Raw genomic sequence first — 26996 nt, forward strand, 5'->3', positions numbered from 1 at the left:
CCAGGGGAATGGAGAGGATACTGCAATGTGCTGACAATTACAGGCACATGGCATAAGAAAAAAGACAGAGACAGAGCTCTAAACCATCATCAATTGTGAATGCAGCATACTCATCCCATATACTAATATCATATATATTGGTGTATCCCATTCAATACTCTCATAAAATACTTAATCATAATGAAAGTCTTTCTTCTACTAAGATACTCACAAAACTCTCTTGCTATTTTTAAAATAAACTAAAGAGCAAGAGCTTCATCAATTCAGTTCATTATCTGCAATCTAAAAAACAATCATTGGATAGGTAGAAATGCTTCTTGAACTCACATTGTGTTCTGGTCCTGTTGTTCTGCCGGCTGCGGACCTGCTCTGTCCAGAGGGTGGGGTACTGAGAAATGATGTCTGAAAGAAGATTACAGAATTCAATCAAACACACATTATCCATCCCAAGTTTTTTTTTTAAAGTACCTTTATTTAACTAGGCAAGTCAGTTATGAACCAATTCTTATTTTCAATGACAGCCTAGGAGCATGTTGTTCGGGGGCAGAACAACAGATTTTTACCTTGTCAGCTCAGGGAATTGATCTTGCAACCTTTCAGTTACTAGTCCAACACTCTGACCACTACGCAACCTGCCGCGCCCAGTTCAGAAACTATCTTGACCCTTTTCGAATACTGAAGAAATGTCCTTTCTTGTATTGTTGAGGTGAAAACAAGGTTACTAATTTATTTATTTTATCAAATCAAATTTTATTGGTTAGCAGATGTTAATGCGAGTGTAGCGAAATGCTTGTGCTTGTAGTTCCGACAGTGCAGTAATATCTAACAAGTAATCTAACAATTCCCCAACAACTACCTAGGCAAGGTGCAGTAGATGGTATAAAATACTGTATATACATGTGATATGAGTAATGTAAGATACGTAAACAGTATTAAAGTGGAATTATTTAAAGTGTCCAACCAATTCAGATTTGTTATTGCTTGAAGGTGAGTAAGGAAGGACGCATTTCTGAACTAATCGAACAGGGCCCAGAAAGGAAGAAGAAGAGCTCACCTTCCTCGTCTGTCGGGGAATTCGGCTCCCCCACTAGGCCAGCTGACTCATCTGTGTTTAGAATGGAAAAGATTTGCAAGGAAACTACAATTGAGAGTGTACGCTAGATTTTTACAACACTAAATCAACCATTACAGATTTGCACATTGCCCGGCCAAGACAGGTAGAGAGAGAGAGAGAGACTAGAGGATTGAAAGAGTGAGAGGGTGGTAGAGGAGAAGAGATGCACTCAAGGTGTCAGTGGATGTACAGTACAGATAGTGGTCATAGTTGAACATCAAGATTGCAGAGCTTCAATAATACTCATCATCATTAAAAAATGTTAGTGGCTATTCAAAGACACATAATACCCATATCTAACTTCAGACACCCACACCATCCCCTTTGATCAATGGAAAATGTAAGGGAAAGTTACATATGTATACAGTACATCTCAAGCTAGGATGCAGCCCTACATACAGTACACTTATTGAGGACCTAACCTAAAGTTAATGAGAAGGGATGTGAACGTTGCTAAAGGCTGACACTACTCTGTGGTATACACTTATCCATCCCTCTGTGGATCTGCATGTGGGGAATGCATGAGTTTGTGTGCGTGTATACGTTCATGTGCGTACGTGCACGTGTGTGCCGCCAGCTGAAGAACAGGAGAAAGAAGAGGAGAAGGCGTGCAAGGCCCAACCAGAGAAATATGCAACATCCAGGCGCACACATGTTCCAGATGAATCAATTAACAAGAGGGTTAGGGTTGGGCTTGGTGTTCGTTTAGGCTCTGTTTGTTTGTTTGATTTTGAGGGGGGTGGAAGGGAGGTGGGAAGGGAGGACTGGGAAAGGGGGCTATTTGGGTTCTGGCTCGTTAGTGTAAAGCGCAGGTGTGGGCAACCTCACAGCAGGTCACAGAGGAGGGCTCAACCACTGTGGGGACTGACTGGGGACACAGGCTTATGGGAACTAGAGAGATTGAAGAATGTTCCATCGTATGTTCATTCAATGGACAATAAAGCTTTTGGGATTGAATTCACTTGAACCCTGTCAGCCTTCAGTTACAAATTATTTCAGAAATGCACAGGAAGTCATAGCACTACACAGGAAATGAGATTCTAAAAAGGAAGTCATATATATATGACTTGGATTTAACATAAACCTCTAATAAACATTATTTTGTAAGGTTTCTATGGCTGTAATTCCTTTTTTCGTGTGCAGTAGGAAAATCACATGCCATTTGTTGTTACACAGCATTAGTTACTGTCAGTCTTCAGTGACCAATTTTTTCAGAATGTGTATGAAATATGTATGAATGCAGTCAAAAACTAGATTTTGCTGTGTTTTATACCGAACAAAAATATAAACGCAACATGTAAAGTGCTTCATGAGCTGAAATAAAAGATCCTAGTAATTTTCCATATGCCCAAAAGGTGTATTTCTCTCACATTGTGCACAAATGTGTTTACATTCCTGTTAGTGAGCATTTCTCCTTTGCCAAGATAATCCATCCACCTGACAGGTGTGGGATATCAAGAAGCTGATTAAACAGAGTGATCATTACACAGGTGCACCTCGTGCTGGGGACAAGAAAAAGACACTCTAAAATGTGCAATTTTGTCACAAAACACAATGCCACGGATGTCTCAAGTTTGGAGGTAGAGTGCAATTGGCATGCTGACTGCAGGAATGTCCACCAAAGCTGTTGCCAGATGATTTAATATTAAGATTCTTAAGCCACCTCCATTGTCATTTTAGAGAATTTGGCAGTATGTGTCAGGTGGTCGGTTTGCTGATGTCAATGTTGTGAACAGAGTGCCCCATGGTGGTGGTGGCTTTATAGTAGGCATAAGCTACGGACAATGAACACAATTGCATTTTTTCAATTGAAATTTGAATGCACAGAGATAACATGATGAGATCCCGAGGGCCGTTGTCGTGCCATTCATCATATCACCTCATGTTTCAGCATGATAATTCACAACCCCATATCGCAAGGTACACAATTCCTGGAAGCTGAAAATCTCCCAGTAACAAATCTCTCACCAGACATGTCACCCATTGAGCATGTTTGGGATGCTCTGGATTGACGTGTATGACAGCGTGTTCCAGTTCCCGACAATATCCAGTAACATCGCACAGCCATTGAAGAGGAGTGGAACAACATTCCACAGGCCACAGTCAACAGCCTGATCAACACTGTGCAAAGGAGATGTGTTGTGCTGCATGATATAAATGGTGGTCACACCAGATACTGACTGGTTTTCTAATCCATGCCCCTACCTTTTATTAAAAGGTATATGTGACCAACATAGATTAGGGCCTAATTTATTTATTTCCTCATTTGAACTGTAACTTAGTAAAATCTTAGAAATTGTTGCATTTTGCATTTATATTTTTGTTCAGTCTAGTTAATAGACCAATAAGAAAGAGAGATCCAAACCTCTCTGCAAATAGCTTGTTTTCCCCTCCCCAACTTCAGACAGTCCTAGCTAAGTTCTTGCTTGAGATATCGCTCTTTGTTAATAAGCTATTTCTGTTTCTTTTTTACATTTTTAATCTAAAACAATCACAGTAAGGTACTTAATTGTTACCCAGGTGTTATTTGAGATAAAAACAGCTGCATTGGACCTTTAAATTAAGTCCGCAAGTCCCATGATAAATGTGGATGGTGTTAATTATGGAAGATATCTGGTTCCCACTTTGATGTTTGTTTCTAATAACAGACAGTTGATGAGGCCGTCTAAGGAGGCGTAGATATCGATGGATCTCTTGCCGAATCAAAATATTGACGCAATCAAAGCTATTTTCAGTGTCGGGATACCACAAATTTATGGTTTATTCTGGTTTCAACCATCCTGTTTATCCAACCAAATCAAGCTGAACTATACTCTCTGAGTGCACCCTAAATGGCACCCTATTCCTTATGTAGTGCACTACTTTGACCAAAAGTAGTGCACCACATAGAGAAAATGGTGCCATTTAGGATGCACTCTCTTTCTCTGGCCTCTGTATTTGCATTTTCTCTGACTCTAATAACAGCTGACCTACAGTATGGGTAATGACTTGGCTGGGCTCAAACAACATACATGCTCTAGGTTTAAGCTGTTAACTGAAAAGAGGTGCAGACATAAATGTCACACAGCAAAGAATATCACGACACCGCGTTCTGGAATCAATCGGAAACCTCCCCCCAATTAACAACATCCTTCACAGGATTCACAGGATTTCAAATCAGCATGCCCTTAAAATGAAACTCAGTTGTGAGGTAGAAAGAGAGAGAATCAGGGGATAAAGGAGGTAAAATGTTAGGGAGGACTGAGAAGATTCTTGTATCTGTTGTTTCTGAGGACACTGCTGTTGAAAGGAAATACAATTATTTGTGTTGGTGAGTTAAGTTGGTGAGTTCTGCCACTCTGAGGGCCCTTCAATATCTCTGTCTGGTTTCTGGTAAAGACAAGCAAAAAGGCAATGGGGTCTGATGCCCTTTTCACAATATTGTGCCGACCCCGAATCAAAGTTTACAGGCTTGAAATTTCTTTCCACATTGTCTTTTTCATTATGGTTCCAGCAACTATGGTGGATGCGTAACCAGCCCAGCTCAGTACAGTTTGGTTTGGCTTGACCTGGTTTGGCTCAGTAGTGTGAAAATCCCTTTAGTCTAGCTGCTGGGAGTAAACTTTATACAAGACAAACACAGCCTCTCTTCTCTGGCCTAGTTACTGTGTAACAAGCTGTCTTTTATTCCAGCCCTGAGGCTGCTCTCTCGCACTCTTTCAATTGTCAAAATATTGGAAAGGCAAGCTATAACAGGTGACCATCCTGTATGATGTACATATATTACAGATTCAAATACACACAGGTGCATGCACACAAGCACACACATGCACTTACTCACACACTCCCTTAGGCACGGATGAATGCACACCCACTATAGACACACATAAAATATATCAAAAACAACAGTTTGATCATGTTATTGTCAAGGTACTAATGTACTAAGTACTTACCTGATTTTCCAGGTTCTCTTGTGCTAGCTCTCTCATGTTTTGACCCTGAAAATGGAAAGCAGTTAGCTTTTCTTATTGGACAAGTCCAGGTTTTCACTCTCTGTTTCAGTCAGTTTTCTTCATTTGGTGCCTAATGAACATGACCCAAGAGTCCTAGTACATCAACCAGTGGCTCCTATATCCGCCATGCTTTCAATCATTGGCCTCATACTGTGACACCAACATGGACTGCAAACCCAAACCCACACCCTGAGGATCTCTGTAGTTGCCTCACAACTGAAATCACATTGACTTCCAATTGAGCTCCAAAGAGGGAAAATATAGGGACATGTGGCATTGGTTATTTGATTGTTTGGCAGACTCTTTTATCCAGGAACGCTCACATTCCGTACAGTTTAACTTTGTTGCTCAACTCCACTCCAGGATTTTCTGCTGGGCCTATTTACACCATGTAGCCCATGAATTGAGCAACATCCTCGGACTCCTAGGTTGCGTCCTAAATGGCACATTATTCCCATTATGCTGAATAGCCCTTATGGACCCTGGTCAAAATAACTGTGCTCCATAGGGAAAAGAGTGACATTTGGGATGCACACCTAACCCTCAAAGCCCAAGGTCTGCTGGATCCTGACTTTCCCATAGGGAAGGGCATACATGGTGGTCCACACAAATATGTCTCATAATCAAAAGAATGTCAAGTTGTTTCCCTACGTATGTGGATTGAGCAAGCATTGTCATTGTTACTCAGCTACATGCTGCTAAAGCTAAATTACAATACACATCATTACTGTAATATTTGGATGTGGTTCTCCACTGTCAGCAACTGATCAATCAACAACAACATTGCGACAACATTGTAACCAAAAAGTGCCCGAAAATTAACACATTAACACTTACACAATTGTGCAAGTAGACATGTACACAGACATGCACACACAGAATATACAGCTACAGTAACAACTAGATGGTTTCTAACAAAAAAATATATATATTAAAAAGGACCCAGGTTGGGAGGAGTGTACCTACCTTGGCATCGGGGCTTCTTATTGGCCACGGCTGAGCCACTGATAGGACGGCCATTGGGCGTGACACACCAACAGTAGCCAGTGTAACTATGACACTGCACCTGTAACCAACACAGCATGGCATAAGAGCTCAGCACAGGATAACATGTCACATATACAAGATAACGCTGAAGGAAAAACTCCTTCACTAGAGACATTGGAGTATTTTAAAGTATAGTTATTTAAAGGGATACTTTGGGATTTTGGCAATGAGGCCCTTTATCTACTTCCCCAGTCAGTTGAACTTGTGAATAACATTTTTATGTCTCTACTTGCAGTTTGAAGGAAGTTGCTAACTAGTTAGCACAATTGCTAACTAATATTAGTGCAGTGACTCGAAGTCTATGGTTATCTCATTGCACTAACACTAGTTAGCATTGGCTTGCGAAACTACCTCTAACTCCCTTCATACTGGACACAGAGACCTTATTGCCAAAATCCCAAAGTATCGCATTAAGAGCAGGGCTGGTTTCCCAAAGGCATCTTAAGGCTAAGTTCATCGTTGGAACCTTCGTAGGAGCATCGTTAAATCTCCAAACTGTTTCCCAAGACCAATGTTATTAACGTTGCACTTGGAAATTCTCGTAATCTAACACCTGCCTCAGACCGCTCGTAGAACAGCTAAGTGTGTTGTTAGATTAATTTTCGCCTTGTAACCATTCCGTACAAATGTGAGCTACCGCGACATTCAAACAAGGCCGCAAAGAAAACTAATGGGAAATCTGGGGTATGAACTATGTTTCTATTTAAGTGTTGATCGACATGGTAATGACTCTATAGTATTGGAGAAAAGTAGAAAAAAACTGACCCTCCGTTACATCGTGCCGTAACGTACAGCACGCATAAAGCAACTATTTCTGTCTTACAATCTCTCTCCACCAGGTGTATCACTTCTCTCATCGTTTAAAAACAAGAAATGGACAGTGACGGGGGTAAGGGGGGATACCTAGTCATATTTTGCGTCGTCACTGCCAGCGATCACGACTCTCAAAAAAACGGTTTACTTCTGAAGATCACTTTAGCACCGTCCTAAAAAACAGATTCAAATTCAACACAAACCTTCAAATAGGTATGTAATCACACATTATATTAACTCTTTATAGTGTTGTATTTACATTTTAGAGGCGATAAGGTGATAAATTGGGCAGATTGAGTGAAAAAAAGCAATTTTCCCTCACATCTCTCCTTCTCACTATTAGTTTCGCTTCCCCACCCTCCATTTTTAAAAAGACCCGACCGGGCTCATTGCCGTCTTGAATTATGCAGAAACGGGCAGCATTTAGGTCATGTCATTTATTTTGTTGGAAAGGGGAGAAAGTGTGCTTTACAATGGTATTGACATTACAGTTGATCTGGAAGTATTACGTTTTTGGGGCGCTAAAAATACGGTCAATTGTACGGACCAAGGCGATGTACAAAAGTGAGTGAATTTACATTAAATGTATACAAAGAAGATCTCCGCTAAACATAGAATCACATGGTTTACCCATCTCTCTGTGACCACTGATAACTAGGGGTATCCTACGAAGCAATCTAGATCTACTTAGGGTTTTCTAAAGCTAATCAGCTTCAGTTAACTTCACATTCCAGCTCCGGCTTCATCCATACTACAACTATGGATATTGCTTGTATAGTTACAAGCCTCTAGCAGGCTTGTAACTATGCATGCATGTCGCACATGCTAGTCGAACGCCGAACTCTTCATTGAGACAATGATGAAAAATCAATCCATGGGCAAGTTATTTCATTGGTGCTCAACTATTGGTTCAGTCATTTCATTCAGGGTAAGTAGAGTTAACTGTGAGCTAGCCTGCCCCGCAGCAGGTTAGTTCTGAAGGATTCATTGCCATAGAAATGTACCTGGCTAAAAGGTGATACATTTTCGTATGACCGTTTATTGATACAAGCAAGCAATGTATCCTATAGAAAGAGGATTCAAGTGAAAACTGAGATGACTGCATTAAAATATAAACAGTAGGAAATAATATTGAAATACATTTCATGTTCAATCAATTGAGTTCCAATGCTTGTAGGCTACTGTCTGTAATTTCTTGATGTGTATCGTAACAGGTGCGCAATAATGTGCCAAATCGGTGATTGAGTATTTTTATTGGGTAAGCGTTAGAATAAGCCACCTCGATATTTGCACCCGTAGGTGGTAATATCTCTCTAGGATCTTATCCATCGTCAGTATTGTGAAATAATTATAATGTTAAGGTAAGATTTTAATGGATTTTAACTGTCTTTCTTTCGATCCTATCAGTATCGACACATGCTCCACTTAACAGCCGTTCTCTTTGCATGGTGTTTTGGGAAACGCATGTTACATTTTCAGCCATTGTAGGAAAGGTGCATCGTTAAAACACTTGCAAGCCTAAGTTCCATCGCTATCAGGAAACCGGGCCCAGGTCGTTCGTATGTTTTGAATTGATTAATTCATTCGTCATTCAAATACTTCCATATTTTAAGTGCTTTCTATCAGTATCACCTCATGTAGTTAATTGTTTCAATTGTGTTTTAAATGAGCAGATTGGCTAGTTTTGCATGGCAGGTCACATTCCAGGTGTACCCAATTAGATAATTGCTCAAATCAGAGTATATTACAGGTATATTCAGTATGTTCTGAAAAGTGAGGTTCTTTTTTTTTTTACCGGCAATCTTGCAATCTTGCTCAAACGCTTTAAAAAAAGTTTTATTCTCAGTTTATTTTGAGGGGATGGCTTGCCTTGTCACGTATGGAGGCAGTGGTTGGATATTTACCCCTAGCGTTTTTTTTGTGTTTTTTTTGTAGAAGGCTTTAAACTGAGATGTTTTTGCAAGAGCAGGCAATGTCAAGGCCATCGTCTACCAGCACCAAGCCATAATTCAACAGGATGTGGGCGAGTGGCAACTTGTGTGTATCCTCTGGAGGACCAGCATGGAAGACCCGTGAGAAGGGGAAGCGGTTCTGCTCCTGCTGAGGAGTACAGCCGTTCCATTTTACATTTCAGTCATTTAGCAGACTCTCTTATCCAGAGCGAATTACAGGCGCAATTAGGGTTTAGTGCCTTGCTCAAGGGCATATCGACAGATTTTTCACCTAGTTGGCTTGGAGATTCAAACCAGTGACCTTTTGATTACTGGCCCACCACTCTTAAGGGCTACCTCTGTGCCTAGGCTGCAGTGTTCTGGGAGTGCGGTGGAGGCACTCCCGCAGTTGCCGATATACCAAAAGGGGAACTACAAAAAGTCTTAGATAAAGTCAGGGTGCTGTCCTCTTGAGGCTAAATGGGGAACTGCAAAGAGATGTGTTTATTGGCTGTGTACTGGATGATTTCAAGGCCTTCAAAACGTAACTGTATTGGCAGCAGACTCCCTAGCTGTGTTTACACAGGCAGCCTGATAATTTGTCCAATTTTCTGATCTGATGGGTAGAAAGACCAATTAATGGCAACATATCAGCATTGGGCTGCCTGTGTACAGATTTAATTTGAATCACTTTTCATTACAGCAATACTCTTTAAGATGCTCTTAAAACAAAACATTTCAGAAGTGAAGGAAAGGCTCTGGTACTAGAGCCCCTCTACTCTTAAAGTATGCAAGTTATTTAAGAGCAAGTGTGTTTGTTTTGTATTGATTCATTCAAATCCTTCCATATTTAGAACAGCTAAACAATAAAATAAACGACTTGATAAATGAACTGTGGCATCGGTAGTAGTCATAAATATCAATTCTAGTCCCAAAATTGACTAACTGTAAGTAGTGGGATAAATTTGGTCACTAAGTATTTTCCAAAACAAAGATTTTGTGAAAATGACGTTGCTGATTTCCTGGGATATTTGAGGGTTGGGTTTGGAATTCAATCATGCCCGCTAACTCGGGACAGCTGCCTTGCAGCACAAATGATAGGAGCATGTTGCACACTACCAATTGTAGCAGCAGAATCAACCAACAGCCTGTCAATTTCTTTACAGACAGCAGAACTACCAAATTGAGTAATTAGGGCACATAGCCTGGGGACACCTCATGCAGTTAATTGTTTGGTTAATTGTTTCAACTGTGTGCTAAATGAGATTGGTTAAGATTTACATGGCAGGTCACACTCCAAGTGTACCTACATAGTTAATTGCTCAACCTGAAGTGTAAAACAGGTATGTTCTTGAAACGTGAGGTTGTTTTTAGAATCTTTGAACTGCTAATCTGTTTTGTTTTATATTGCTTTTTTAACAATAACTCAAGTTTTATTCTCAATTAATTTCTTAATTAAGCCTTTAAGTACACAAGGTGACTGACGGCCTTGTCAAAAATACCAAATAATTCAAATCCAATCTACATTATCAGTGTTTCCCAAACCTGTCCTCGAGTGTCCCCAGTGATTCTACATATTTGATAAACAGAACTAACACACCTGATTAAGTTCTGGAATTTATAGCCTAGCAGGTAAGCATGCTGTACCAGTAATCAAAAGGTTGCTGGTTCAAATCCCTGAGCCGACTAGATGGAGTGAATGTTAAAATATATAAAATACTTATAAAATACTTTAAATGGCTGAGGGTACTCGAGGAGAGGATTGAGAAATGCTGATCTAGCTCCTATAATTGCACTCTATCTTACCTCACTGTATGTTCCGTCTGGGTTGCAGACAGGTACAAACACCTGAGGGAAGAGCTTCTTGGCCTGCTGTTCCGTGTACTTCTTCTCTGCCACACATCTGGATGTATCTGCAGCACAGACATCATAATCATCACACGTCCAATAAACCAACCAATCATATACTAAACTAAATAATAATCCAACCAATCATATAATAAACAATATAATATCTCAACCAATCATATGTCTATAAAACACTGTTTATAAAAACAACTAGGCTGGAATTCAATCCAATCCATGCTTGACATGAGGTAAGGTAATTTCCGATTGAGCCCACATTTGCAGCGCTTACCATGAATGTGATACACACGAACATCGGGGAAAATGCCATTGGCTGTTCAGTGCACATTGGCTGTTCAGTGCACTGCGCTATGAATTGAATTGCAGCCCTACTGTCTGGGCAACAGAAACCATAACAATCATTGCATGTCCAGCAAGAGCGGACACATTCAACCTCAACAAGAATCCAACTAGTCATATCTACATGTAGGCTTCAAATGCTCTGTTAAAATCCACTAGTTGAAAAACTTGTGAGTTTTATGACATTCACTAAAAAGCCAAGACAATAAATATGGTTGTAAAAGACAGAGGGAGACGTTGAATCACATATTCATATTATGAAGAGAGGAAAGAGAAAGAAAGACTAAGACAGAGGGGAAATAATTAAATCTGTTTCGGAAGTGGCAGATTCTTGTGTCTTGTGTGGCTGGGAATCGAACCAACATCGCCATCTATTAGTAGCAGACAGGCCTCTGCACCAGCCAGTCCAATGGCCAAGTGGTAAAGACATTACGGGGCTGGACAGATCACTTTCCCTCTTTCTCCTGGAGTACATTCCAGTCTTGGCCTAGCTCAGAAAAGGGCTGATGCACGGAAAAAAAAATCTGGAAGGTCGGAACGTTGGGATGTCCACCTCTTCCTTTCTCTCTAAACCTCACTCCATCTCTTCACACTCTAAACCCCACAGCATCCTCTCTCTCTCTCTCTCTCTCTCTCTATCTCTCTCAACCCCATTCTCTAGACCCCACTCCATCTCTCTCATTCTCTTTCCCTCCGTCTCTTTAAACCTCACTCCAAAACAGTTTAGATTCTGGTCACTTCTTTTTTCTCTCCTGGCCTTTAAGGGTTCATGGATGTAAAAATGGGTCCCATTTTTCTTCTCTTATGGTAATGGCCTCAGATCAGATTGCCCTGTCAGGAGCTATAGTGGATGGTGTGTTGATGCCACAGCTGACTATTACTATGTGTGACACATTACCCATAATGCAAACCTGGCTGGCTGGTTCGAATCAAGTGAAAACAATGACGCATGCTAAAACGTTTAAAAGTTGCCTCCAGTCTGGTGAGGAGGCTCTTTGTCGCTGGCTCTTTGTTGCTCGTCCATTAGAGGGAGAAGGAGAGAAAGCGTGCTGGTTTATTTCAGCCTGAGTGTTTGTGTGTGTGTGCACCACTGTCACAGGCGTGGAAGAGGGGGCAAGGCAAGACAATGTTCCGGAGGGAGGGAAACAGGGACTTAAAGTTAGCTTCAGTGGAAAAAACCCAAATCTCTCGTCCTTCACTAGGGGGCTCCAACCAAATACCCGACAACTGGAAAAAATGACAGGACAGTTGAATCATCTGAGCTCTGCTTTGTGATAGAAAACAAATGTGGTGCCAGTCTCGCCTTACCCGCCATCCCGAATGCACAAACACAACTCTGTGCTTCCAATAACCGCCTAGTCTCTGCTGACCTCTGGGTTATTTCTGGTCCCGACTGGCCTGGGCTTCAGTCTGGAAAAGTCACTTTGTGTATCTTGCCCCAAGGAATGGATGGGGTTTTAGACTCCCCAGCATCTATGTTATTTACTCATACAATAGGACTTTCATGGACCCTTGTCCCTTTCAGCCCTCCTAGCTGGAATCCTCCATTCTCTCTCCTGCCTTTCTTTGTTGGCCACATCCAGATGTCCCGCTCAAAGCAGTTGCCGTGGCAACCCAGCACAAGCATAAATGCGAAAAATAGTTTTTTGTCATGTTACGTATTTTCTTTTTTTGCAGCAGGGCAGATTGGCCATCTGGCATTTCTGACAAATGCCAGATGGGCTGGACAATTATTTTTGGGGGTGGGTTTGTCGGAATTGACACCCCTAAAATATATTTTTTATATAAAAGGTGACATGGCCCATAAGCCTGTTAATATATTTTTTTATTACGATTTTTGCACAATTTCTTTGTTAAACTAATCTATAATGAGCCTTTGGCTGCTCAGTGGGCAACGGCCGGCTCGGTTCTCTGACTGAGCTAAGGTCATGCAAACTCACATTCAAAGTCAAACGCGGCATCAGCAAAGAGATCTGCTCCGACTCTGTCATCAATTAGGCAGCCAAGATCATGGATCATAAAACATTTTTAAAAGGTACCTATAAATGCAGAAACAGCACATTATACATTGTCAACTCACTCAAAACGTCCTGTTTTTTGGGCGGCTAAAACCATGAATTGGTCAAAGAGTAAAGTGCATTATATCTTCATAATTTCTGTAATGAAAGTGCCAATTAGAATATATAGTTATAGTTGCTATATTTTACTGTCAAAATAGGACTCCAGAATTTCAAGATTTATTTTGTGTTCAATAGAGATGAATTGCCGCTGTGCTTGTTTCACTGGAGCCTGCTGCTGTGATGAGGGAGCCACTCTCCTCTCCCTCCATGAGCTCGAGTGAAAAATTTGTTCTGGTCGTATAACATTTCAAAATGCAATTGCAGGAAAAACACAGCTTTGGATGCTTTGTCCCTGTCAGAGAGGAGGGTGTCCGCTTTCTGTAGGAATCATTTACATTTCTCAACTCTCAATATTCCACTCAATAGCATCTATTTTACAACCTTGATATTTAATATGGCTTTGAGATTTGGAGTGCCGCGCAGTCATAGGCATAAATAGGTCTCATGGGTAATAGCCTACAGCTGTGTGTTTTTTTAGGACATTACATTTACTGGTGGATCATGAATTTTGCAATTCATGTGATATGTTACAAATCCAATCTGTGCAATATGTTATGAATTGGTTGTGATTAAGATCCCAGAGTGCATATTTAACGTCGTTTGAGCTTTCACTTCCTCAGGTGTTGAACCCCAAATGTCAATATCCTGATATTAGTTAGTGTACATAAAGATGTACGTAATTCATCTCTATTGAACACAAAATAAATCTTGAAATTCTGGAGTCCTATTTTGACAGTAAAATATAGCAACTATAGTCTAATTGTCAACCCAAAATTTATGACAATCACCTTATTAGGTTGCACATCAAAATAAATGGAATCATGCATTCCTGCTTGGATGTGTTAGATTGAACAACTTATGTCTTGAATACATTAGTAGTCCATTTATTACACTTCCTAATAAAGCACTATTAATTATTTTATAAGATGATTACTCATGACTTGAGTCCGACAAAATCATGGGGCTGGTGACACCAACTGTAGAAGATAGTGGCACCAGTGACACCAGGGGAAAATATTAGTCTGGAGCCCTGTAATAGTAATTAAAACTTAAGGTAGGTGTTGATTCAGGGGAACAGATAACAGCGCACTAATTTGCAATATAGCCTAAGTCGTTAGCTTGGCATTTATAACGTATACAGCTTAAGCAGACGTTCAAAAAGAGGCACAATGTGACAGGATAGAAGATGCCAAGATAGATAGAGGGCACGACAGGGAGGCAAACAAAGGTGAGTTGGTGGCCCGCGCATAGATGTGGGCAGGTGTGGATAATATGTCAGGGACGAATTTTTGTCCAAGTCCGCCCCTGCCCGCAATCCTCCCCTGTTACTTTCTAGTGAGTGCAGCAGAGGAGTAGGAGGTGCAGAATTGGGGGTGCTAGGATTCTATGGGGTCTTCCTACCACCACTTGCACAATGAGTGGGTCTGTGAGCTGCTTGACCTTGTTGGGTTCTGATTGCATTACGCTTTTCATCCCAAATCTGCCATCGGTCCCATATATGTCTATGCTAGCATGCATATATAATCTATATAATGAAAATGACCCCATTAACTCTTGTCAAGGCATTTCATTCAGACACCAGGCACATCATTTATTCTGTTCCATCGGACGGAGGATAAAAAGATCTGTTTCTAATCGATGAGGATGCTTCACCCATAGTTTGACATTGTGATTGGATAGAAAGGAAAGGAAATAATGTAAAAAGAAACATAAAGCAAAGGGGGATCAATGTTGCAGGATACACACCCTCCAACACATATACACATCTAATACAAATCATTCAAGAACTTCATCAATGCAATAAACTAGAATGGTGTTCATTCTTCTACACGTCGACTGTCTACACTTTTACCTGCCAATTATCCTTTCATCATCCCTCAAGTTAGACTTATTATACCACAAAAAAACACAACACTTTTAAAACATTGATGGGGAGTTGGGAACTTGTCCTGTATAATGCATGACTAGTAGCTACACACAAACCTAAAAGACCAAACCAGCGGAATTCACTTTACATTATACTCTCTATAGGCCTGCCTGTGTCAACTCCAGTTGTCATCCCAGTGCTCAAAGAATCAATTATGCTGAAATTAAGTTTCTGCTGTGACCCGGGGCTCATTTGCGAGGCTCCGCGGGGCTGAAGCGTGACTCATGGCCTGACCTTTGCATGGCCCTCGGATGACCTCCAGCTGGGGGTCTCGGCACTTGGCACGGAGGAACTCGCAGCGCGATGAGAAGGTCCTGCCGTCCGACGCGCACAGGGGCTTCCTGGGACCACCAGTACACTCCATGTTACACTCCTTATCCTGCTCCACCCGCAGAAACTGAGAGAGAAAGGAAAGGCAAGAGGGAGATGTGGACAGAAAGGAAGATGAGAGAAAAGGAGACAGAAAGACAGAGAGCAAGATAGAGTGGAGAAAGGGACAGAAATAAGAGAGAAGTGTTAAACATGTTGAAAATCATTACACTGAATAATTTCATTGACCTCTCTGACAAAACAGTTTAATCTTCTCAAGCAGCAGGTGTGATTTCAAAGGGATGCACAGTATGTAGCCTAAATACACGGTGTAATTGGGGCCTGTGTATAGGCATATGCCTTGCAGAACCATATTGTGAGACTCTTATGCCAACAAGATACAGCTGTCCATTCATTGCCTAAACCAAATATTGTAATTGAAAGTTCCTTTTTAGCAGTCTTTTCTAGTCGTTACTGGTGGTAAAAAGAAAACAAGCATAACATCCTCTCATTGATATACAACCACACAGACACCCTGATGAAACCATCTCTATCACAGGACTGAGGAGAAGCTGTCAGTCACAAGGAGTAGCCATGCCTTGTCTTGTCCCGGGGGTGAGGGCGTTGAGGGGGAGGGGAGCTGGATCAGACTTGAGTGACGCTTCCTGCTTGCCTTTTTTTCGTGCCAACACCTGCGCAGGAATTCACCTGAAATCCCTCCAGATTCCCGATGGATGTTTGACTGAGGCATGAAAAGAGAGCAACAAGGATGCAGCCTCCTGGCTGAACGCATCAGATCACCTGTGTCAATGCCACCATTGTGTCTGCCCACCGCAAACTGAAACCCCCTCGCTGGTCCACACAAAGGAGCAGGCAACAGGCTGTGACTGCTACAATGAATGGAAAGACACTGAATGAGAAAGTGGCTAAATAAAATAGAAGTCTTGAGGGTTTTGTATGACTTAGAGTACAAATGTGTGGGTTTTCATGGTGTTGGCTTGATTCTTGCATGTTCTGTACGATATTCAGGTGGATTGAACGGTGAAAACACACTGTTTTGTGCCCTCTCCTGTCTGCAGAACACACGCAGGTGTTGTTTTCATTTCAATCCAATAGTAAATGCCTGTTTGTGGATGTAACTGTCCTCTCCTGACACTTGAATTCTATTGTATCTGAAGTCATGTAAATATTGGACCACTCAAAATAAACATAAACAGTTTTTTGTTTAAGTTGTCATTGTAGGTACGCACACATGCACATTCAGTATACACACTCCTGAACAGCCGTAACCTCCAACACCCACACACCCACACCCACCCACCCACCCCCCCACACACACACACACACAAGTTACCCACAGCAAATAAATCCATTGTTAGCGATCAAATGACAGGGCAGCGGGCCTAGAAAGATGAAAAAGGAAACATCATCACTAATAAAATAAATTAGCTTTGTCTGACATGTAACAAATGAAGAGAGACTTGACGTGCCGAGGGTTTAGGGTTGTTAGCAGATGGGCCTCTAACAGTGCTCAGAAGAAGAGAGCTGGAGGGGCTGCACTGCACCTGGAAGAGCGCTAGCCTGGATCACGGCATCGCCCATGGCCGGGGGAGACAACCCCCTCTGTCATCTCTGATCATAAATCTCCCAGGGAGGAATCAGAAGAGAGAGGCCAGTTGAAACACATTGAGAAAGAGAGAGGAGCCACGAGGGAAGACTTGGATTAAATAAAAATATATATATATATATTTACAAGCCCCTGTCTTTCTGTCTGTCTTGCTTTTCTTCCCTCGCTGCCTTTAAACTGATGCGTTGTCATTTAAAAAAAAAACATTGATCTGGAAAGCTAAAGGGAGTAGAGGAGATGAGACGGTGGAATAAAATGTTTGCACGTGCTACAGGGGCCCCACGTCTGTTTTCACAAACACACCCTGTGTCTGAGTCACGACTACTCTCTGCAGCCTTTATTTCTTCCCTCCTCCTTCTCCTTCTCCCCTCTCTTCTCTTCTTCTGGATTGGGAGATAAACGATTGTCAGTGAATCTTTTAAGCCCACTTCCTCTGTCTTGGTTTTCTTTTACTGATCTATGCAAAACATCCATGTGAATGTTCATCCAATTTATGAATATCATCTCGAGAAGAAAAGAGGAGGGCTTGTTGCCCATTTCTGAGTGTGTTGGGGGTCTATCCCTAACCCCCCTTCTCTTCCTCCATGTCTCTCATCTCTCAGTTTCTTGGATCGTCTGCACCACTGCTTCTGACTGACAGTCTCCCACAGTCTTGGGTCAGAGAACTCTCTCACCCCCTCCCTCCTTCCTTCCCCCCCCTCCTCCCTCACTGTCTTCCCTTCCCATCGTACAGAAACAACATCTCCCATTAGGGCTTTCCCCTGCAGCTGTGACCTCCATGCACCCGGCCGCTCTCTTTCACAGCTCCCCGTCACATAAAGGGCAGGAGGCAAGAAAGACTGGGCAGAAAATGGCTTTCTTCAAGACCACAGCCGTAGCGGGCCAGGATCAGCTCTGACAATGATCAGTCTGTGTGTCCTCCAGACTTCAACCCAGACCCAGCCCACCACAGCAGGCTAGCAGCCCCAGAGCCCCACCACAGCCCAGAGTGCTACTGCTGCTGCCCACCTAGAGAACCAGACCAGATCATCATTTTCAACCACAGCCAGTGGGCCTGACACTCCCCTGACATATCACTCCAACCTCATGGCAACCATCACACACCATAACAGGGCCTGGGCCACAATGTGATGGATTGTCCACTGCATCCCCACTGGGCACAAATGTCAATTCAATGTCTATTCCACGTTGTTTAACATTTTTTTTAATTATGTGGGAACAATGTTGATTCAACCAGTGTGTGCCCAGTGGGTCTGCTACAGCTAAGTGCATGTCTCCGCCCTCCGCTCTACTGTGACTTACGACTTCTTCATAGAAGGAGAAGAAGAGAATTCATGCAAGACAGACCACTTGTTGTGGCTTGAGTCCTTTTCATGTACCCTTTTGATGTGCCCATTTCTCTCTCTTTCTAGTCTCTGTGTCCTTTTTATGCTATTTTTTTAATCTCTGTTGGAAGAAGCTTTTTGCATCTGCTAAAATAATGCAATAAGAGGTTTGAAGATAACGAGGGGGGATTGAGAAAGGGAGTGGGTGTGAGAGAGGATTTTTCTTTTCTAGATCAACCAGCATACAAATCAAATCCTATTACCTCCCCTGGCTCTGCAGCTTTTTGGGATTGAATGGAGTGGTCTGGAGGCGAAGCTCCAGCAGAGAGCACATTGTAGCCCAATGAGGGCCTTCTGGGCTGGGGTGCCCCCTCTTCTACTTCCCCGAGAGGCCCCTCACACCACGGCCCTGTACAGTCAATGGGGGCCCCAGCTGAGAGCCGTCACAAACGTGTTAAATCGCCTTGGCGGGAGTTTCCTGCACCACCGCTTGGATGCAAAGGAGATCATTAGTTTACAGAATGGTGGACAGGGAAGAAATTGACAGCTTTTTAACCAGGCTATTAACTCAATCAAAGGCAAAGGCGTTTAATTGCTGTGAAATATGTTTAAAAAAATAAGAAGGGAAAAAAAGAAAAGAGAAATCTGTGAAAGGCCGCTAGTAGTTTTTTATGTGAGTTTTTTTTTTAAGTAAAGAAATGTTTGCAGGTGCTAAGTTCGTGAGTGACAAGGGGGCAATAGAGGCCATGTGTTAAGTTAAAGCATGATTTTTCTTTTTATAGGTTTGTGCCAGAGGCAGGCATTGTTCTACAAGTTCTTATCCGATTTAAACACAATTCTAGACAGGTCGAACACCTTTCACAGTACAATGACAAAAACATAACCTACCCAGGAATAACATAAGTGGCACATTGTTCAGCTGCCTAATAACATCAAGAGGGCATCAACAAATGTTTTAGGCAGAGAACATAACGTTATGACTATAACTATAGTTCCCTGAAGGAGGGAAACGAGGTACAATATACTATGGGGTGTCATACTCTCGCGACTTTGATTGAAGGATCTACAATCATGCCTTACTAGGCCAATGATATCCGTGCCTTGCTGGAGGCCCTGCCCTCCACAGGTGATAAGCATGAGGCTAGGATTCATTCTTTAAATGTTTTATACAGCTCTTCAAGGAGCCCTGGAATGGGCGACGCCGGGACAAACAGGTGTTGTACCTCGTTTCCCTCCTTCAAGTAACAGTAGTTATAGTCATAACATTTATGTTCCCTTTCAGTCAGTCAACTCGGTACAACATACTATGGGGAAATATAATCATGCCCCAGGCCGACCCCAATGAATACTATAAATGAAACGTCCCTTGGCAGACCACCCACTCCTGACCCAGCCAGATGCGTCAGTCTGGGTATTGCACATAAGGTGGGCTGCTTATTGACTTTCCCCTATCAAAGCCTTAAGGACATACTTAAGTGTTTTTACAGTAGTTTGAAGGCATGCATGGCAGAAAGAGTGTCTGGTTACCATGGATACGGCCTGATTCACTGACTAAACATCTCAAAGAAATCACATTTATCTTAGTAGGCAAATTAATTAGAAGATAATAAAACACGTCTCTTTTTAGTTACTTTTTTATCAACTATTACTTTCTAGCCAGCTAGCTAGCTGGCTAATATTAGCCTACCTCAATACAACTTGGATTTGGCTTGGAAACATAACATTTAAAAAGAAGGGAAATAATTAGTAGGAAAACCTTTTGTCATGATTGTGATGTCGCCAGATTGACTTTAGATGCAGTATAACTTTAGCCAGCTAACTAAGATTGAGGGGACCACTGTATTTTAGCTAACTAACATTGCTAGCTATTTTTGACAAACTTTTCTCGTAACAGAAATGGCAACATTTGTCACGACTCCTACCGAAGGTGGCTCCCCTTCCTGTTCGGGTGGCGTGTGACCGCGTTAAGGCCGTGCGTAATTGGTCGACTCCAACCACAGTGAAGGAAGCGCAGCGGTTCTTAGGGTTTGCCAATTACTACCGGAGGTGTATCCGGGGTTTTGGCCAGGTAGCAGCCCCCATTACCTCACTGCTGAAGGGGGGCCGGTGCGTTTGAGGTGGTCGGCAGAGGCTGACAGAGCCTTCAATAGGTTGAAGGCGCTATTCACAGATGCCACCATGTTGGCGCACCCAGACCCCTCTTTAGCAGTCATAGTGGAGGTGGACGCGTCCGAGGCTGGGGTGGGTGCCATGCTATCACAGCGCTCGGGTACGCCACCGAAACTCCGCCCCTGCGCTTTCTTTTCAAGGAAGCTCGGTCCGGCGGAGCGTAACTATGTGGGTGACCGGGACTTGTTAGCGGTGGTAAAGACCCTGAGGGTGTGGAGACACTGGCTTGAGGGGGATAGGCACCCTTTTCTCATCTGGACCGACCACCAGAATCTGGAGTATATCCGGGCAGCTAGGAGACTGAATCCGCGTCAGGCAAGGTGGGCCATGTTCTTCACCCGATTCAGGTTCACCCTGTCTTATAGACCAGGCTCCCTGAACACGAAAGCCGACACGCTGTCTCGTCTCCATGACACGGTGGATCGGCCCACCGATCCTACTCCCATCCTTCCAGCCTAGTCTAGGCTGGTGGCACCAGTGGTATGGGAGGTGGACTCGGACATCAAGCGGGCATTTCGAGTGGAACCTGCACCTCCTCAGTGTCTGAGGTGGTCATGGTCGCAATGGTCGCAATGGTCGTGCCGCTGAATGGTCGCAAGTACGTGCCGCTTGGTGTTCGCGATCAACTGATTCGGTGGGCTCACACCCTACCCTCTTCGGGTCATCCTGGTGTGGCGAGGACAGTGCGGGGTCTCAGGGGGAAGTATTGGTGGCCCACCTTGGCTAGGGACGTTAGGTTCTGTGTCTCTTCCTGTTCGGTGTTCGCCCAGAGTAAGGCTCCTAGGCACCTTCCTAGAGGGAAGTTGCAGCCCCTCCCCGTTCCACAACGGCCATGGTCTCACTTGTCAGTGGATTTCCTGACTGATCTTCCCCCGTCTCAGGGGAACACTACGGTCCTGGTTGTTGTGGATCGGTTTTCTAAGTCCTGCCGTTTCCTCCCGTTGCCCGGTCTCCCTACAGCCCTACAGACTGTGGAGGCGCAATTTACGCACGTCTTTCCCGGCACTACGGTGTGCCAGAGGACATCGTCTCTGATCGAGGTCCCCAGTTGATGTCTCAGGTATGGAGGGCGTTTATGGAGCGTCTGGGGGTCTCGGTCAGCCTGACCTCCGGTTATCACCCCGAGAGTAATGGGCAGGTGGAGAGAGTGAACCAGGAGATGGGTAGGTTTCTGCGGTCGTATTGCCAGGACCGGCCAGGGGAGTGGTCTAGGTACGTCCCATGGGCGGAGTATGCCCAGGGGGGGTACTGTCACGACTCCTACCGTGTGGCTCCCCTTCCTGTTCGGGTGGCGCTCTGCGGTTGTCGTCACCGGCCTACTAGCTGGACTGTTTGAGTCCCCGTGTTTGGGGCATTTGGATTTTGTGCGCCCTGTGTTTCGTGGGGTGGCTTATGTTCATCGTTAGTGCATTAAATAGCATTCCCCTGAACTCTGCGCCTGCGCCTGACTTTGCACCCACTACACCCAGATCGTTGCAACATTGCTATCTCTCTAAAGTAAATTTAACGACAACACAATTTGGCAAAGTTTTTTTCTACTAATTATTTGCTTACTTTAGCAATGCCATTGTATTTCCATGCCACTCTAAGTTAGTGTAATTCAGACAAAACAGTCACATTAGCATCCGAGGTGCAACCCTTGTCTCTAGGGCACAAATAAATATTGAATGCAGCTATGGTGGTACTAGCTAACTCATGTCTGACTATAACAGTATACTAACTAGCAGCAACAAACTCAAACTAGCCCAGGGCCATAGCAAAACATGTCACAGTTGGTTGCATAATGTAACGTGTTAATCTAATACAATCTGGAGCCAGTCAGTCTACATCTGTAAAGCATAGAATTAGCTTCCAAATGAGATTACGTTATTTCTCAAGCTATGTTTATAACTGAGGGATGATGACAATTGTTGACCCTGTTTTCCTGTTAGACAAAGTGCACAGTTGGGTGTCAGATGGATCCCCTGGTCAGGAATACATGCCGGGACCTACCAGAAGGAGCAAAGGTGGGTATCATAGCATGTCCTGTAATGTGATTGCCATTGTTTCCAGAGTCTCCCTTGACTCCTACGAAAAGGACACGCCATCATCAGGCCTCTGACTGTGAGCCGAGTTACTACCCTGATGACACAGGCGACTTCATCAACAGGTGAGGTGTGTTATATAAAAAGTTGTATTCAAAAATACCCGTCTTGATAAAATCGTTGGCCAATTACCCAGCCAAGCAGATACAACTGTACAGTAATTTTGGTTCTGAAGTATATTAGCAAAAAGCCTTGTCCTTTCTTTATAACAAAATGCAATTTACCACTTGGCTGTCTAATATATCACCATGTCACAGTCCCTCCCAGTCAACAACACCTCATAAGATTGCCTGCTGCAGTTGATCGAGATATGTCCAGTTTGCAACCGAACATGCAGCATAGAAAAGATCAGCAAGGGAGCACTCATCAATATCATGCAGACATGCCCTCGCTGTGAGAATTCCTATAAATTGAACAGTCAATCAATCAATCAAATGTATTTATAAAGCCCTTTTTACATCAGCCAATGCCGGAACCTAGGAAGAAACCTAGAGAGAAACCATGCTTTGAGGGGTGGCCAGTCCTCTTCTGGCTGTGCTGGGTGGAGATTATAACAGAACATGGCCAAGATGTTCAAACGTTCATAGATGATCAGCATGGTCAGATAACAATAATCACAGTGGTTGTAGAGGGTGCAACAGGACAGCACCTCAGGAGTAAATGTCAGTCAGCCACATGTTGGCAAGTATCCGGCCAGTAACCTTCACCTGTCAGCGGCAACAGCTTTCAAAGGCCCATCATTTGTACAAATACAGAAGGTGACCCACTTCATTGCTTTGACACATTTGATAACCCATATTATGAAACACGATTTATGTAACTGACATTTGTTTCTTGTTTTCTACTTCTTAGATGCATACAGTGTCTTGCAAAAGTATTCATCCCCCTTGGTGTTTTTCCTATTTTGTTGCATTACAACCTGTCATTTAACTAGATTTTTATTTGGATTTAATGTAATGGACATACACCAAATATTCCAAATTGGTGAAGTGAAATGAAAAAAAGTTATAAAAGATACAAAATGGAAAAGTGGTGATTGCATGTGTTCACCCCTTTGCTATGAAGCCCCTAAAAAATATATGGTGCAACCAATTACCTTCAAAATACATAATTAGTTAGATTGCACAAAACTTATTTAAGTGTCACATGATCTCAGTATATATACACCTGTCCTGAAAGGCCCCAGAGTCTGCAACACCACTATGCAAGGGGCACTACAAAGCAAGTGGCACCATGAAGACCAAGGAGCTCTCCAAACAGGCCAGGGACAAAGTTTTGGAGAAGTACAGATCAGGGTTGAGGTATATAAACATATCCGAAACTTTGAACATCCCACAGAGCACCATTCAATCTATTATTAAAAAATTGAAAGAATATGGCACCACAACAAACCTGCCAAGAGAGGGCCGCCCACCAAAACTCACAGACCAGGCAGGAGGGCATTAATCAGAGAGGCAACAAAGAGACTAAAGATAACCCTGAAGGAGCTGCAAAGTTCCACAGCAGAGATTGGAGTATCTGTCCATAGGACCACTTTAAGCAGTACACTCCACAGAGCTGGCCTTTACGGAAGAGTGACCAGAAAAAAAGCCATTCTTAAAGAAATCGCCAAAAGGCATGTTGGAGACTCCCCAAACAAATGAAAGAAGGTATTCTGGTCAGATGAGACTAAAATGTAGCTTTTTGGCCATTAAGGAAAACACTATGTCTGGCGCAAACCCAACACCCCCCCTCACCCCAAGAGCACCATTGCCACAGTGAAGCATGGTAGTGGCAGCACCATGCTGTGACAATGTTTTTCATTGGTCAGAATTCTGACACTGGTCAGAATTGAAGGAATGATGGATGGCGCTAAATACATGGAAATTATTGAGGGAAACCTGTTTGTCTTCCAGAGAGTTGAGACTGGGACAGAGGTTCACCTTCCAGCAGGACAATGACCCTAAGCATACTGCTAAAGCTACACTCGAGCGGTGTAAGGGGAAACATTTAAATGTCTTGGAATGTCCTAGTCAAAGCCCAGACCTCAATCCAATTGAGAATCTGTGGTATGACTTAAAGATTGCTGTACACCAGAGGAACCCATCCAACTTGAAGGAGCTGGAGCAGTTTCACCTTGAAGAATGGGCAAAAATTCCAGTGGCTCGATGTGCCAAGCTTAAAGAGACATACCCCAAGTGACTTGCAGCTGTAATTGCAGCAAAAGGTGGCTCTCTACAAAGTATTGACTTTAGGGGGGTGAATAGTTATGCACACTCATGTTTTCTGTGTTTCTGTCCCATTTCTTGTTTGTTTAATAATAAAAAATATATATTGCATCTTCAAAGTGGTAGGCATGTTGTGTAAATTAAATGATACAAACCTTTTTCCCAACTTTTTATTCCAGGTTGTTAGACAACAAAATAGGAAAAATGCCAAGGGGGGTGAATACTTTCGCAAGCCCTGTATAATGTCCAGGGCATGATATATCTGAAGTGAAATAGAAAGGTGAAAGCATAGATCTGGTTGGTTTCATCAGGCTAATCAGTACCAAAATGTCCAAATGCACTCGCACATCTGAGCTGTCTTTTTTGCAGGTGCATGGTAACAGTTGAATACAATGAGAGAAAAGAAGGAAACCGCACACTGCTCTTGATAGTATCACAGGCTAATCAGAACCACCATTGATAATGTAATCAGTGCTTTGTGTGTTTGTGAGTGTCAAATAATATTAAATGCCTTATGAAATGATGACTTTACAATGATTTCCAAGCTGTTTAATGGAAATTCCAAAGCCAAATATATTGAATATTGAATAGTAAACAATATATTGAATTTAAAATATTTCAGTTGTATATATTACTTAGTTTTTATTTGATTACTTTATTATTTTTAATTTCATAAAGTAATCATCTCATCTCTACTCAGGCAATTGCAGTCAGCCAGCCAGGCCATCGAACATTATGTCCTACCCATACTGTACTGTTTTTAGTCATCTTATTTAGCTAGCCTGCAGAGCTGTCTGATTAAATAATTTTACTTGTTCTTCAAAGTAGATAAGGCATACTTTCACGAACTGTCTCTATCCCTCTCCTCTTGTGTTGTGTACATTCCTCTCTCATGCGGTCTATGTGGTCTGTGTGTATCTAACCTAACGTAGCAGCCGTAAAAGTGTATCCATCCAGAAATCTGCATACTGTATATGACAAGACGCCCATGTCTCTGCCCTAACAATGGGAGTCATAAAGGTGGGAAGGCAGGTTACAATCGTAGGTCCAAAATAAGCCCACAGACATGCATTGGGCTTGTTTTGGACAGATTTTGGCAAGAGTGAAACCTCTCACTTCGCCTCTTACTCTCTGATCCATCTAAGCTGGGGGAAAATGGGGCAATAGTAAATAAAAATGGTCATTGTAGTTAATTACCATGTTTCTGCGCTGAACTAGGTTGAATATTTGCACATTTAAAACTATGACTCCCTTCAACCCAGCATCCCAAATAGTACTTGATTTGATTTATTTTGTGAATGATTTGATTTCCTCTCTGGATTAACAGTACACTGGGTTCACAAGATAAAAAAACGTAATGTAATTCATGTAACTGAACTTGACGACGGTCAATGACTTGTTTAATAACCCGAAAAAAGTATATGTTGGTTAATCGCTCAGCACTACCGACCAGTATCTTTGATGAGTGGCCATGAGCTGATCTACACTGCTATGCCCATCAATGGGGCTCTGGCAAAGACCTCACCTCTGGCCTGCTCACCAATGGTCGTCAATGGGGAGAACAGAATTTGGTCGGTTTAGTAACAGTAACACTATTTTCATTCCATGTGTCGCTGATGAAATCTGCCTCAACTCTGCCTATTTCTGCAGATGGACTGGAGATGCTTTTGCCAGATGGCAGCCTCAGTCGTTTGATGGGAAGACTATAGTTGGGTAGGTTTTATCTGACCTGTTCAATCTTTAACATAGTACTTGTTTGTGTGTCAGATACTCTATTTCCTATCCTAACTGCCATTGCTAATAATACACATACACTATGTGTGTGTATTCCCAGAAACATGTATGGAGCCAGCACATGGAGACTTGAAAGATGAGGAGATGAAGTCCAGACTGACAGACAGGCTTGATACTGATGTCTCTGAATGGAGAGAGACCTGGCACTCGGCATAACATTTTTACTAGACACAACTTTTACTTGTATTGTCTTTTTTATTATTGAATTGAGTGGTATCAGTCAATATCGGGAGGGAGAAACCCTGTGTATTCAGGGAACTCCTGTTGTGTATATGGGACACCACACAGGAAGGTATGACCACTCTGACATGTTTTCCAAGGTAGCCCCATTA

General features: G+C 42.7%; 1 protein-coding gene across 4 annotated transcripts in view; it reads right to left on the reverse strand.

The window, feature by feature from the left end:
* The window catches only part of smoc2 (SPARC related modular calcium binding 2), an 89356-nt gene that overhangs the window by 51841 nt on the left and 10519 nt on the right, over positions 1–26996 (reverse strand). For 3 of the 4 annotated variants that reach the window (XM_042323422.1, XM_042323420.1, XM_024424241.2), the window contains exons 2-7: positions 15384–15546; positions 10704–10810; positions 6073–6172; positions 5047–5091; positions 1055–1138; positions 328–402 (exon numbers count right to left, since the gene is read on the reverse strand). In XM_042323422.1, coding sequence (XP_042179356.1) covers positions 328–402; positions 1055–1138; positions 5047–5091; positions 6073–6172; positions 10704–10810; positions 15384–15546 — 574 coding nt within the window. The remainder of the gene's footprint in view (positions 1–327; positions 403–1054; positions 1139–5046; positions 5092–6072; positions 6173–10703; positions 10811–15383; positions 15547–26996) is intronic. The other variant, XM_042323421.1, reaches the window with a different exon arrangement.

This window comes from Oncorhynchus tshawytscha, linkage group LG06 (assembly GCF_018296145.1).
Source record: "Oncorhynchus tshawytscha isolate Ot180627B linkage group LG06, Otsh_v2.0, whole genome shotgun sequence".
Classification (NCBI taxonomy): Eukaryota; Metazoa; Chordata; class Actinopteri; order Salmoniformes; family Salmonidae; genus Oncorhynchus; species Oncorhynchus tshawytscha.